Here is a 15,787-nt window from a genome sequence, read left to right as displayed (position 1 = left end):
TTGTATTATCAATCATACGTATGATTAAAAAGAATAAATTGTAAGGTATTTTGCATTATTATCATCATTAATACATCAATGAATAAAAAAGAACCAATCTTAGCTAAAAATTAATCTAGGTAAGCATTTGTGTATTTAGTTTGATTCAAAAGAAGTTCAGAACTTCTAATTCATAGAGAAGTGTCAGCTTCTCCATGAACATACAAGAACTTTACTACTTTTACTCCTTACTCGTTGCATCAATCTTCCAACTACATAAATGTACAAACTAAGAAGAAAATAAATCATCCTAAGATAATACATTAAAATTGGATTCTTATCTTCCTAGGTAGTGAATTTTGGACTCAATATATGTAGTCTATGTAATCTCCTTTGTTTTTGCATTCTAGATCTCTTTTGTAATTTCTGAATTTTTTCTCCTACGCTTGGCGTAGCAATGGTGCGTTGAGCAAAACTCTTTTCACTCGAGATCCTTTGTTTGGCTTCATCTGTGCTAGGCCAATTTTTGGCATATTTAGTCACTTTTCAGCCCGAAACAACCATGTGAACTTGGAAAGTAGGATTAATACAATTTATCATAAAAAATCCAATTATGATTGCATAAGGTAACTATTTAGAATAAAAAATGTTCAATAAGCCTTATGAATTAAGGTACTTTTGGTACTTAACAATATCGTGAGAAGGTTTTCTAAGCCTTTGCGTCCGAATAAATGAGCGCCTAAGGGGGAAAATGAGTGAGATTTTCTGGTCAAATATTCAATAATAACAATAACGTTCACTAGAAAAATAGCATTGTTGATTTTGGACAATCCACAATGCTCACAATAAAAGTAATGTTGATTCTGAATAATCAACAACACTCATTATAAAAAGTATTGTTGATTTTGGATAATCAACAACGCTCATTATAAAAAAACGTTATTGATTTGTTTAATTGAATAAAAATATATGTGTGAGGACCTTATATGCACATAAACATTAAAATTTTAGTATTTATAAAAAACTATTCATTCATATAAGTTTTGTTTAATTAAATGGAATAATACAAAATATATGCGTTAAATAATATAATATTTTAATTAGAATAATGCAAAAACTATTCATATACAAATTAAATTTTGTTTATTTAAATATAAAAATGATATAGGAAATTGTTGAACATTTATAATGTTTACTCATAGAAATATTAGATTATAAATATTTTAGATTATTCAGTAGTTTAAATAGTAAACATTTATATTATTGAAACTTTTGATCATATTCATTTTTATATTTAAATGTACTTGTCTTCTAGTTATACAAAAAGCCAAAAAAAATTAACAATACTTATTGAAGGAGATATTATTAAATATGTAATAATCAATAACATATGATTTATTGAACATTGTTGAATATGTATGTCATAAAATCAACAATAATGGTAAAATCCTATTTTATCATTATGAATATTGACTAGTGTCTTGAAACACATCATTGTTATCAATGCTATAACTAAATATGTTATTTATGATTTGGCATAATTATTTGGTGAACAATGTTTACATGTAGTCCTTTCCCTTTATATGAATAACCTGTATTGACCTTTAAACATGACCATACATTTTAGAGTATTACTTAAGCAAGGGGGCAAATATACATTCAATCTACATTATTCTTATCCTTTGTGATTTATCTAAGTATAGACTAAAACAACTAAAATTAATATGGGTTGAATTGTGTGATTAAAATAAATTTTAAAACTTTTTTGTCATAGATAACAATTTTGATCACATGAGAAAAAATGACGGTAGTATAGAATCAAAACTACCGGATTAACAATTATATAAACTTAAATAAAAATTAGTTTACAGAGAGAATTCAAACATGTATTTATACTAGTTCACCTATAATTGATGTTACGTCAAGTTTCTCGACAACACCAAAATTTCATTATAGTCCAACTGTGATTACATCAATTAGTATTCTTTACATACATAGCCTCTTTAATCTAAATACTAAACAATGATATGTGTTAAAATAAGTTTTGCAACTTTCTAGGTCTTTAGATCACATTCAAAGAGTAAAATAAATATGAAAGAGAAAAACAATGAATTTCATAGCAAATGAATGAACAAATCTATTCAATATAATTTGGAGTTATTAAGTACATTATGAACAAAATGTTTGAAATAATTGGGTGCTTTAAATGATATTCAGGTTGGTTGTGTACTCTTGGATGTTCTTTTAGTTCATCAAATATTGAAGTTATTTATAATTTGGATAATTAATATAGCTGCTAATATAGTCATTTAAGTTTTTCCAAAGCTTCTTCTTGAAATTAATATATGTCTGCTTGATTTTCTCTTGTATTTCTATAATGCCATTAACACTTCGTAGTCGTTGTGAAATGAGCATTTAATACTTCATAGTCGTTACAGTTTCCTGAAGGAAGAGAGAGAATATGGTAGTCTTAAAAGTGGTGGTCAATAAACTTATTTTGTACTTCGTACTGACTAGTTTCATTCTGTAGTAATACAGTACATTTTGCCATTTGCAAAAGTAGATGGACGAAATGAGATTTACCTACCAGATAATTCTTTCTCCTTTTGTTTACTTGAGATTGATAATTTTTTAAAGTTTTCCTGGCCAATCCGCATCACATATAGCCCACTCCAAAGAGGTTTGAGCTTCAATTTGACATACATAAATTGAAACCAAACATTTTAGCTCAATTCAATTTGCCCGAGCATTATGTGGGTTAACCCAAACTCATTAGGGTAACTTGTCTTGACAGATTTAGGATGAGTAGGAGTGTCAACTGTTGAGATTATGGAGGTCATTATTCAAGTGGTTGGTCGGGCTGATCGGATCAATAAAGATGATGGTGGTGGTTGTAAAGGTAAGTGGTGGGATGAAATTTCATTTCACAATTTTACAAATATTAGGAATTAGTAATATTTTATTTGAATTAGTAAATCTTTTTGTTGATAGCATAGAGAGTGATATGAAAAGATGATATAGATTATTTTAGTTGACCAACACAATATTTTGCAAGTATATTAATATAGCTCTAGTTCTACATGATAAGGAGTACCACTTCAAAAATCCACAATAAATTGAATATAATTAATGAGAATTTAGACATAATATCTTCAAAGTGTAGCTTTTACCTTTTATCACTCTTGGAAAATATTTCTTGTCTCATATAAGATACCATAATTATATGCTAGCTGTTTATTGGTTAAAAAATATTACTTTTTAATTTAATTATTTAATGTTTATGTATTTTCATCAACATAACTTTTTTTTATATTATTACTACATCGTCTATCATTTTATGTATATTAATTTCATTAAATAAATAATGATCATTAATATATGAATGATAGATGTTTTATATTATTACTACATTGTCTATCATTTTATGTATATTAATTTTATTAAATAAATAATGATCATTAATATATGAGTAATAGATTATATATTAACATTGTAAAAAAACCGTTTATACTATGAGTATACACATTATTTTCACTTATTTGATTCAATCCACCAAATCTAAGAGTTACATATAATTGTGGTAGTAAGTGGAGGGAACTCTTGCATACAAATATTTTCCCCATTCACCAATCCTAAAACATGACTATACTAAGTATGGTGAGTTAATTTTATTTCCTCTAATGATTAATTGAAAATATTTTTTTTGGTGATATCTTTTTTTATTGGAATGATTGATAAGATATCTCGTTGGTATCTTGATACCATGAGAGAGGAAAGAAATTATAAGGAATAAAAAATAATAAAAAATTGGGTCTATATATAATGGATCACAATTACAAAGAAAAATATTTTATTTTGTTGGTTCCCCCCATAAAGAATACTCTTCTTATTTAATAATTTTCAAATCTAATAAAATATAAAGAATAATACTCAAATTGTTGAAAGTAACATGGACGAGTGGATTTAAGGAACAATAAACTATATGATCATTGACCACATGCATGAACAAATTCACGTGGACAATTCCTCAATAATGGTGCATGATTGTGTCGAATATAACATGAATAAGATAAAAGTGAATTATTAAATATTTGGCATATGAATAAAATCATATCGAGATGTTACTATTTTGTCAATACTTTTAACTTAAATAATACTGCTTCTCCCGACAAAAAAACAAAAGTGAAAATAAATATATAATGATGTATGACAAGAAGCATGATAATTAATAAATTATTTTTTGATATTACCAATAATATTTCATAATTTTTTTGATAAAAAAACTAATTTATTGTAGGATATATGATTTTTCCTTCAAAATAGGTGGAATAGGCTTCTTTACTCTTTTTTTAACACAATTATTTTTACAAGTGTTTTTTATAGGGTTAATATTGCTGAAGCTGGGTTATATAATTATCTTTTTAAAAAATTTGTTTTAGAATCTTAATGAATCTATATATGATTTTTTTTTAAAAATCAAAATATAAGATAATAATATCGTTATTATCATCTCTCCCGGGGCATTTCGCTGCTCTTGTTTTTTGAACAATTTACCTCAAATTAAAAAAAACTAGAGGACTATACAAACTATTGCATTTCTTATTTTAAAATGAAGCAAAAATATACAATCTTGTGAATCAACAAAATTGTTTTTTTAGTCAAATTCATATAAATAAGAGAACGTGGAATGACTCTTTTTTTTTTATAATTTATCTTTTGATAGGTGAATCAACAGAATTTAGTTAAAAAAAAAATTAAATATATTATAAATGTTATTAAATTCTCTAATAGTATATTATTCCCTTTTAAAATATGTTTCAATTTCTAGTATGTTTTAATTGTAAATTTCAATACATTAATTCATAATATTATTGAAAGTTTTAATACTATAATACATCATCATACCAACAAAGCGTTAGTCTAGTGATGTAAAACACGTTAAATTTCTCCAGAATAACCAAAAGATTAAAAGTTTGATTCTTGTGAGCTACACATGTTAGATAGACAATCACATGCCTCAAAAAAGATTAGTTTTTCCATAGGATAAGTAATACTCTTGTTAGTACCAAAAAATACTATAAACATGTATCAAAAAAATATTATAATGAACATTATTGTAATATAATAAATCATATATTATTAATTATTGCACGCGGTGGGTCGTCTCGTGTAGGCATATTCCCCACTGACATATCATTCTTATTATCTTAAACAAATCATATAATCCTAAACTTATGATTTATGACCCTCCACTTTTGACTATTCTGCTTTCTTCATTATGTTATTCACCTGTTTCTATTTTATTAAATTTTATTTTAATATTAATTACGTTTCCCACATTTCACTTGACTCATGTTCAAGGATAGATACATTTTTGGATATGCTGAGGACTTTATTTGACATTTATGTATTTTATGTATAAAATGAAAATGTCACGTGTGAATGTGATCCTTGGAAATTTCCTTGAAGAAGTGTTGTGTGTGAGTCACTTGAACAGTATATAAGTGGACTCACACACCTAATGCCTTAAAGTTTTTGGTAAAGATGTAATGTCAAACTTACTTGTATGAAACTTTTACTTAGGACATGCAACAACAATTTAATTACTCTGCAGATGAAGATCTCTCATCAAATGGTATTAGAGGTGATGGTTCGGTAGCACAATTGAGTATTGAAAAGACAAGTAGTCGATAGATCCATATGCAATCCTTGTGTCGAAAGATTTCCTCACAAGAAACCAAGGTAGCGTATTCCGTTGATAACAAGATAAATCAACGATGATACAAGTAAATAGAGAGTTGAACTCTAGTGTTATCTAATATTCGAGGAGTAACTCACACCAGAGGAGAGGTATCAGTTGACATGTGATTGGTCGATGTCACCTTTGTCATTAAATCATTTACGGTGCAAGGTACTTGAGTGTGACTCGTCGGTTCATTTCTTGTTGTCTTTTGCCTTGGTTCTTGAGTCTCTGTTGAATTACACTCGAGTGTTTGTCGAACAAGCATGATACGTTTTAAGCTGGTCGTGAGGGGGTCATGGCCCATCTTCTCCTATAAATAGGGGGAACCCCATCATTTGCTTTACTTGGTTTTCTAAACTCTCTGTAGAATGCACTTTACTGCCGATCAACATCGTCATCTTCCTTCAACTCCTCAGACCTCTTCTTAGGTAACCTATTTTCTCTTTCCTTTCATAAAGCATGGCACTTTGTCTCCACAGACAGCACCAATGTTCTTTTGTGGTTGATCGGAGTGGTCAAATGGGAGATCTGCGTAAGGCTTCTTCACTGGTATCTGAGAAGAGGTTGACTTGGACCTGCCGTTAGAGGTACCTGAAAAGGTTCTCCGATCATCAAGTCAGTATGAGACTAGAGAGCTAATGCTCGGGAGCAATATGCAAGAAGTGAGAGTAACAATGATAATGAATGAATAACATTAAGAGATTAGAGATACTTCATGTTGGGAAGAAACCTCTATTTATAATGGTCGAAATGGATGACGTGGCTCTAGAGGCTATTGGTGGCATGACAGGTCGTACTTTGTGCATAATTGACTTATAGTTAGTGGCAGGTTTGGTGGTCGTATTTCAGGCCTATACTTATTGTGCTGGCAAGAATGTAGGTGAGATTTGTAGGGGGCGTGAAAGTGCATTGTTGGCTACATGGCAGTGCATTGTTGGCAGCATGACAGTGCATTGTTGGCTGCATGGCAATGCATTGTTGACAGCGTGTCAGGCGAAAGTGGTTCCAATCTCGTCCTAGTCCGGTCAACGGTGATGAGCATGTTTAAATCATTCAATTAGTCATGTCCTGGCCTTGGTCGGTTGGGAGAGATGACCACCCAGGCAGATAGGGCATCAAGATGACCGGGGGTGGAACAACATGGAAGAACAAATTAATTACTCATAGATGAAGATCCCATCAAGTGGTATCAGAGCCCATAGTGTGACAGCTCAATTGAGTATTAGAACGACAAGTGGTTGATAGATCCATATGCAATCCTTATTTCTAAAGTCTTCATGACGAGAGATTAAAGTACTGTGTTATATTGATGACAAGACAAACCAAGGATGGTGCAATTAGGTAGAGATTTGAGCTCTAGTGTTATCCGAGACACTCGAAGGGAGTAACTCACACATAAGTAGGAGATATTAAACATTACAAGTGTGAAGAAGATGTCTTACATTATATAGAAGTGAATGTGATGTCAAACTCACTTATATGTTTCTTTTACTTTGCCCATGAATGAATATCTCCCAACAATTCATTGACTATTTAAAAAAGTAATACAAATAAAGGATGAACTATGAACGTTGAACATGTAAAAAACTTTTACATGCATAAATATTACACTAATTTATCTCAATAGTTCATTGTCTTGTTTTTTTGTACATATAAAAATCCTACATCCTTCACCTACTTCATTGTTAGATTTCACAATTTCTTTATATAATATACAACAAATAGCCAATAGTTTTGGTTTCACAATCTCCAATATACTTAAACAATTCTCTTGTGTCTTTGAACTTAACTGGCCAGTGGCCATACAAAAAACTTATTCTTGTAATATATAATTCAATGTTTGATTCATTAATATCAAATATATCTAAGTCTAACTAATAAAGCATTGCATTGCATAGAAAGCTCTAGAGATATGGGTAAGGAAGAAGCATTGCCACTTTTAACAACAAAGAGTGAAGAAGAGAATGATAATAATAATAATAATAATAATAATGGGGTGGTTGCATTAGAGAGTGCATTTTTCATACAACTTAAGAGGTTAGGATCTATGGCAGCTCCAATGGTGGCTGTGACAGTGTCTCAGTACCTTCTGCAAGTTATTTCATTGATGATGGTAGGACACCTTGGGATACTAGTGTCCTTTTCTGGGGTTGCTATTGCTTCTTCTTTTGCTGAAGTTACAGGCTTTAGTGTTCTTGTAAGGACTTTTTTCATCTTCTCTTTATATTTTTATTTTGACCTTGTTGATTAGGAAAGCCTTAGATGATTAAGTGTGTCACATAGTTTTTGTGCAGATTTAATTGTGACTTAGTACAAAATTAATGTTAACAGAATCACATAGGAAAAGTATACGAACGAGTCATTCGTCTCACTAGATCCCGAGTAAAATACTAAGTCAATGATGGTAAAATGTTCGAGTCCTGTGAGTGACAGTTGTTCAGAGGATTTACAAAGTATGCTAGCATGATTTGAACCCCAACAAGCTTATGTATAGCATGTTTGGATTTACATTTGAGTCGGCGAAAATCACGTAGAGCTGAAAATGTGACAGCTACGCTGAATAGCTTCTTACGAATGCGCGACGCAGAAACAAACATACTAGTTTCGCTAACTGTGGTTCAATCTATCTAGTTGAGCCAACGGTTATTAGCGTTATTGGAAAATGGGCATGCTAGTTGAATAACATATTTGATATAACATACATTTATCTTTGTCTGTCCTTTACTTTTTATATACATGTTTCAAAAGTAACATACATTTGTTGTCCCGTTGCTGCTAACAAATGTTGTCCACATAACATTTTCCTTCCGAAAACTCGTTGAATCGAAAGTTGCAAGCTTGAAAATATCGTTTGATTCGAGTCTCTAAATCTTGATGCCTGACTAGACTTTGAAATGCCTTGTAGCTAGGAATGGCTGGTGCATTAGAAACATTATGCGGCCAAAACTACGGCGCCGAAGAATATAAAAAGCTAGGAAACTACACATGCTGTGCAATTATCACTCTTACTTTGGTTTGTCTCCCCATTTCTCTCCTATGGATATTCATGGATAAAATACTCTTGCTGTTTGGTCAAGATCCCGAAATTTGTCGTGCAGCTCGCGAATACTGCATTTGCCTGATCCCAGCACTTTACGGCTACGCCGTACTTCAATCATTGATTCGATATTTCCAGACTCAGAGTATGATCTTTCCCATGGTTTTCAGCTCAGTTGCAGTTCTGTTTTTGCATGTTCCTATTTGTTGGGGTTTGGTGTTTAAATTCGGACTTGGACATGTCGGAGCAGCATTTGCTATCGCGATTTCATATTGGTTGAATGCCATCGGCCTCGGATTCTATATAAAGTATTCTTCAGCATGTGAGAAAACTAAGATTGTGTTTTCTAGTAATGCTTTATCAAGCATTAAAGAATTCTTGCACTTTGCTATTCCTTCAGGACTAATGTTTTGGTAAATATATAACAACTTGGAACACCAATAAATAGTGTTTCTTTCACTTTGATCTTAATTGATCTTCTTACTTTGTAGTTTTGAATGGTGGTCATTTGAACTGCTTACATTACTTGCTGGACTTTTACCGAATCCGCAGCTCGAAACCTCGGTTCTTTCGGTCTGGTAAGTGGAATCAAATTCTCATCATTTGCTGAAATAACTTGGTTTTTTTTCTAACTTAACTGAAACTTTTGCAGCCTTAACATGACTACATTGCACTACTTCATTCCTTATGCTGTTGGTGCTTCTGCAAGGTTTAGTCCAAATCTGTTTGTTAATTTTCATAATCTTACACAAAGACACTGCACAACATGGTTTAAAATCGCGGTTAATGATGCGTTCGTTTTACACAATTGTAGACAATTGTGGGAAAATACAACTACAATTGTTTTCGCGATGTAGTTGGATTATTATCGAAGTCACAATTGTGATGATTGTGGACCATAATATGAACAATCATCTATTGACAAAGCCTTGATCTCATGAATTTTGTTTTGCAGTACTCGGGTTTCGAATGAAATAGGAGCAGGGAATCCGAAGGCAGCGCAAGGCGCTGTTCGTGTTGTTGTGATTATCGGGATTGCGGAGGCTTTTATTGTCAGCACATTCTTCTATTGTTGCAGGCACATATTAGGATATGCTTATAGCAATGACAAACAAATTGTAGATTATGTTTCTGACATGGTTCCTCTTCTTTGTGTGACTGTTAGTGCAGATAGTATAATAGGAGCACTTTCTGGTGAGTTTCTATTTGTCGAAAAAATCTAAATTCTTTTAGTCTAAACTGAACCACCAAAACTAGATTTGTATATACAGCTAAGGATGAAAACAGGTCAGCTAGAATTTGCCTTAAACAGAGCGTGCCTATGTAACATGTAGGAGTCTGGGCTGACCTGTTAGCATATAGGAGTATGTGTCTAACCTGTTAGCCTAAACTGAAGCACCAAAACTAGATTTGTATATACAGCTAAGGGTGAAAACAGGTCGAGTCAGACTTTGCCTTAAACAGGTCGTGCCTATATAACATATAAGAGTCTCAGTCTGACCTATTAGCATATAGGAGCATGAGTCTGACTTGTTAGCCTAAACTGAACCAGCAAAACTAGATGTTGTGCAATGGTATTTGTATTCCAATGGACTAGGTCTTTTCTCCATAAAACAACCATACAAGTTGAATTTAGACTGATATAAAAGGGTTTGGTAGATAACTATATATTTATGTGCTACTAAACGTAACGAGAAGAACAACAATAACCACAAACACAAGTCTTTAATCTCTAATACATACTGGTAACATCTCAACGCTTCTAGGATGTAGGCACAATTAGTCAAACCTCATTACCAAATTACTCGTGTTATTGTCTCTTCTCCTTATTCTCTTTTACTATTTGATATCTCGCTTGCTCCCAACATTAGATTTATTTATTTATTTATTTACTTGCAGGGGTTGCTAGAGGTGGAGGATTTCAGAAAATAGGGGCATGTGTGAACCTTGGAGTTTATTATCTTGTAGGAGCACCTTTAGCATTATTATTGGGTTTTGTCTTAAAACTAAGGGCAAAGGGACTTTGGATGGGAACTCTAGTAGGTTCTATTCTACAAATAATTATACTTTCTATGGTAATTGCATTAACAAATTGGCAAAAAGAGGTTGGTTTATACTTTCTTATAGGACTTTTTTTCTTACCAATTATTTTAGAACATTTTTTGTAGCTATAAAAGATTGTATTTTGTGGTCATTGCAGGCAACAAAAGCAAGAGAGAGATTAGGTGAAAAATCAACAAAAGATCATAATGGATTAGTATGAAATTTGAGAAAGTTGAGTAGAAGAATAAAATAGTGAAAGAAAAAAGGGATATTATTATTAACAAAGTTCTATTAGTTTTTGTTTTGTTTTCTTTTTGAGTAGTTAGAAATTGTATTTTATTATTGTAATTGGAGAGATATAATTATGTTAACAGATACTGAAACTGAGTTTTGTGTGGAGAATTATCTCTCTGTATGTATAAATATAAATGTGATGTGGTTTTTTGGACTAAAATGGTGCCCATGTTTTATGAATATAATTATTTATAATTATAATCATTTGCATTACAATTCTTCAGTATTAAATATATATGATAGGTTATTTTGGAAGATGATAATTGGTTAGAAAGTGAGGAATTAACAAATTAGGTTTATGTTAGTTACTTGTTTTACAAGCTTTCTTTTCATTCTTTTCTCTTGTATAAATAAGTCATATTGACTCCCTTCTTATACAATCAACTCAATTCATTCAATGAGAATATTATCAATTTTTGTTTCTCATTCTTCTTTCTTGAAGTTTCTTTAAGCTTTCTTTTATACACTTCTTGATTCATCACAAGAAGCTTTCTTTTCATGGCTCTTACCACCTTATAACATTAAGTTACTCAATTAATATTATTTAAACAATATTTTTGTAACACTTATTAAGCAGGCCTTTTAAATATTCAACTATTTCTCTATATTATTGTTATTAAGACTGATTTCTAGAGTCAAAGTATCTTTAAGTTTACAACTTTTTTTCTTCTTGAATTGTCACCAATAATTTATTATTACTGTTCATTGTTGATGATGATAAAAAGTGGCATGATGATTATTATCTATTAAATAATTCTATCATTTCTAAATGTGTCTCATGATAATAAGACAATGGTCAATTTTTTGAGGTTTTATCCTTTTGTTTTAAAAAAAGAATATCACGAAAACTATTTATAAATTTTAGTAAATACCATGTAATGCTTAAGCTATTTTTTAATACCAGAGATTACAATTTTATTTTTTTAAAATAATCTTATATGTGATGCTAACAGATAAAAAAAAGTATTCTACATTACGATAAGTTTCAAGGATTCTCAGAAGAGAAATTGCAAACATAATTTGCAAATGTAGCAAAAAATAGTTTTGCATAAAATCAACTAAAAGGAGAAAGAACAATGGGACAAAAATAGAGTAACAAAAAAGTAATATATTTCTCCTACATTTTGCATCAAGAAAGATCCAAAAATTGTAACAAAAACAACTTTGTATATAAAAAAGCAACAAAAATGGATGAAAAAAAAAAACTTCTCTCCTACATTCTAAGAAGCTTCAAGCATTCTCTCTAAAAGAAACAAGATTTTACATAAGCAACTATAACAAAAATAACTTTGCATATAATCAAAAGTTGATGAAGGAAATGGGAATCTCTATGAAATAAATTACATGAGAAATGAGATAGAATTAAAAAGTAAACAAACAAACAAAAAAGAAAGTGCACCCAAAAGAAGAAAAAAAGAGAATAGAATTGTAGTAATTACATGGGATATAGTTCATGAGAAGCAATCAATGTCTTGGAAATCTCATATATGAGCCTAGCCTCAAATTCATCAATTGAATAACCTTCCAACCTCAACATAATGTTCCTATAACCATTTTTAAGCTTTGCCAACATCTTTAGTGGTGAACTCATCACCCATTTCACCCTTGTAATTGGTTTAATCCTCCAATACCTATGTGGGCATCTTCTCAATCTTATGACCTTAACCTTCTTTCCACCCGAGTTGGCGCCGCCATCGACATGGCGCCGCCTTCTCAAAAACCTACTTATGCCACCATAACTTGGCTTAGGCAATAGGGACTCCATTTCCATATTTTGAAAGATTATGGAAAGTGGTGAAGGTTATGCAACGAAGTGAAGTGAATACAATATAATTTGTGTTTAATTAGCCATTGTATAATGGTGGATTTATAGGGATTGGTTTTTGATAATGAAAGACAAAATGATGCTTTGACCCAACATGTTACCCAACATTGTTTATTTGGATAATGATCTGCCGTTATAAACAGTGTTATAAACCATGTCACATATCAATGACAATATGTTATATCAATTAAAAAAATTAAATATTATATTTTTGCTTCAATATCATTTGGCTGAGACATAATATGATTTAAGATACAGTTAGGGATAGTAATCTTTGTCCCCTAATATATTGTATGCATTGATGACAAGCAACTATATTTAACAACTTGCTACACATTTATGCATCCTCATGAGTATGTACCACGTGTGAAAGTTTTCTTTTGGGTAAAATAATCGATTTTGCAAAAGTTGAGGTTTAAAAAAGTGATTATGGGTCCTCAAGCAAGGAAGATTGAGATTTTTTTTGGTTAGACAATGACCCAGTTCCTCATATTATGGCACTTGAAAAGTGATAACACAATTAGCAAAGAGTATTAACAAAACAATGTGCATTTGTATAACTTGTTATGTTTGCACTTTCCACACTAATGCAACAAGCTACCGCTGGAATAGTGTCAAATATTTTTAGTTTTGAATATTTGGAGGATCTAGTTTATAATGCTTTTATCTCTTTACATTTTTATTTTGTTTAAAATGGTTATTTAGTTAATTTTCTATCCAAAATTCTAACTGTATTTTTTGTTCTCAAAATAAAAGGGTGCAATTTTGGTTTCATCATTTTCTTGTGCATAATTCTTCCCACAAATATTTTTGCTAACCGGTAAGTATGTGTATAAAATACTACATTGGTGTCACAAACAAGCATAAAGTAAGGGGTTGTCGTATCCAAAAGGAGTTGTTAGCCTTTCAACTAAAAATTATTATTTTAAGTTATGATTCAAAAAGGTTTTTTTTTATGACACAAGTAAATTGAAATTATAATGATAAAGAGAGTTGAGCTTGAACTTCACACTTACTATATGTACACACCTGATTCTTAAAGCAATTCAGTCAGTGATGATTAGTTCATACAATGACCTCAAAAGTACTAAAAGCTAATATCTTAGTCAATTCAGTAACTTATGCAAGAAAGATTCATGCCTAGTGACTTTGATACATAAGAATAGACAATATGACTTGCAAAATCGTGCCCTTATGTCTAGTGATGCAAGCATGTAAGTTGAGTAAAAACACAACACCTCAAGTATACTAGTTACCAATGTCTTGGTCTATGCTAGTACTGGCTTACACTTTATTAAAATTTAATGTATTGACATACACTAATGATAAGATTACAAAACTTAGAGAAGATTATGCTAAATATTCTAGATTACTAGACTAATTAATTTTGCCACTTTTAGGATAGTATGAATATTTGTTGCAATTTTGGCATGTATGTATTAGTTGTTTGATTGTATAAATATAAAATAGACAATATAATTAATATTGTTGGAGTACTATATAATAGACAATATGTATTTATTAATATTGGTTATATATGTGTTGTTGAATGTGCTTGTATTTGTTTGATATATGTGTTTTGTGTTGTTAGATATGTATGATATATGTAGGAACTATTTGATATAACAATTATGTATTAACAGTATATACTAAACAATAATGTTATGAGAAGCAACAATGCTTGTTGTAGTAGGCAGTGTAGACAGTACAGATTTGACACATCCAACAATGTTTGATTGATAAAGTATCATTGAATAATATAGTACAATCAAAGACAATTGTTTGAGAAAACACTATTATGCTCACATAGACAATATTCGACAACGATATTGAATAGCAATTTTAAGTGATGTTGTTTACAATTTTAATATATTTTTATTATCATATAGTATATATATATATATACTTATTGTTACAAATTATATAAATATATATTTAAACTTAAATGTTCATTGGTATTCATGGATACCCGCTACTTGTAAGGAGATTTACGAATATATAAATATGTGAACCATTAACAACTTACATTTCCATCTTAGTACTTAATATGAGAACAATTTTAAACCTAAAAGAAAGTGACCACATTAAATTTGTTATGTTGAGACCCTAAACCAAGTGTCTCACATATAATAATATAATCTTTGATGAGAAACGTATTCCAAAGACTAGTTAATTATGTAAAAGTTATTCGATCGATGAATTTGAGGTCAGACTCATCCATGAGTTTTCCAAAACATTGGTCGATTCTAGTTTTCTCCTAAACTATATCTCTTGTAATTATTAATTATTTTCTCATTGTATAGTGTAAAATATAGGATATGAAAATATTATTAAATTTGTTAAACGTGATATATTTCCCAAAACTCTACTAATTAATAAAACATAATTATTTTATTTTTTATTAAGTAAATAATATTATTTTGATAACAAATTATTTAACATACATAAACTCATTTTGTAAAAAAAACATATAAATAGAAGCAACACAAAATCAATTGAAAGTGATAAAAAAAAGCCCAATGTAATAAAAAGTAAATATGTTATATTGGGCTGAAACATGATGAAGTGAATAAACCTCTATACCCATTAAAATCCTATCCATTTTTTCACCATAACCACATCTTCATTTTCTTCTAATGAAAACCATAGCTGATGAAAACTCATTCTGGACATGGAACAACAACAACAAGAACAAGAAGGAAGAAGAAGAAGAACAATTCACAATAACAAAGTTGCTTGGAAACAAACCAAACAAAGATGAAACAACATCTATAGTGTTGGGTCCTGGATTTGGTGCTGGAATTGGATGTGGTGCTGGATTAGGATTGGGTTTGGTTGGTGCCTTTGGAATTGGAAATGGGTTGTC

General features: G+C 30.5%; 2 protein-coding genes across 4 annotated transcripts; one reads left to right on the top strand and one right to left on the bottom strand.

Annotated features, from left to right (window-relative positions):
- Window positions 7,535-11,059, top strand: LOC109357346 (protein DETOXIFICATION 9-like). Of its 3 annotated transcripts, XM_019601259.1 has the most exons (8): window positions 7,807-7,919; window positions 8,628-8,735; window positions 8,821-9,172; window positions 9,251-9,337; window positions 9,412-9,468; window positions 9,715-9,953; window positions 10,659-10,864; window positions 10,960-11,059. In XM_019601259.1, exons 2-8 carry the CDS (start codon window positions 8,708-8,710, stop codon window positions 11,020-11,022), a joined length of 1,032 nt encoding a protein of 343 aa, XP_019456804.1. In that variant the 5' UTR covers window positions 7,807-7,919; window positions 8,628-8,707; the 3' UTR covers window positions 11,023-11,059. The 3 variants fall into 3 exon arrangements, with proteins under 3 accessions (XP_019456802.1, XP_019456803.1, XP_019456804.1); XM_019601257.1 differs by having other exon boundaries at window positions 7,535-7,919; window positions 8,628-9,172; XM_019601258.1 differs by having other exon boundaries at window positions 7,535-7,919; window positions 8,628-9,172; window positions 10,659-10,798; window positions 10,960-11,051.
- Window positions 12,380-12,908, bottom strand: LOC109357349. Its single transcript, XM_019601261.1, has one exon. The coding sequence runs from the start codon at window positions 12,865-12,867 to the stop codon at window positions 12,532-12,534; it is 336 nt and encodes a 111-aa protein (XP_019456806.1). The 5' UTR covers window positions 12,868-12,908; the 3' UTR covers window positions 12,380-12,531.

This window comes from Lupinus angustifolius, chromosome LG09 (assembly GCF_001865875.1).
Source record: "Lupinus angustifolius cultivar Tanjil chromosome LG09, LupAngTanjil_v1.0, whole genome shotgun sequence".
NCBI classification, from domain to species: Eukaryota; Viridiplantae; Streptophyta; class Magnoliopsida; order Fabales; family Fabaceae; genus Lupinus; species Lupinus angustifolius.
Note: the sequence above shows the minus strand (reverse complement) of the source record. Positions and strands in the feature narration are given on the sequence as shown.

Bases quoted from the DNA above. Each gene is read 5' to 3' on its own strand.
- LOC109357346 (XM_019601257.1), top strand. From the start codon at position 7,635: ATGGGTAAGGAAGAAGCATTGCCACTTTTAACAACAAAGAGTGAAGAA. The intron at 9,469-9,714 runs GTTTAGTCCAAA...TTTGTTTTGCAG, and splicing joins GCTGTTGGTGCTTCTGCAAG to TACTCGGGTTTCGAATGAAA. The intron at 10,865-10,959 runs GTTGGTTTATAC...TGGTCATTGCAG, and splicing joins TAACAAATTGGCAAAAAGAG to GCAACAAAAGCAAGAGAGAG.
- LOC109357349 (XM_019601261.1), bottom strand. From the start codon at position 12,867: ATGGAAATGGAGTCCCTATTGCCTAAGCCAAGTTATGGTGGCATAAGT.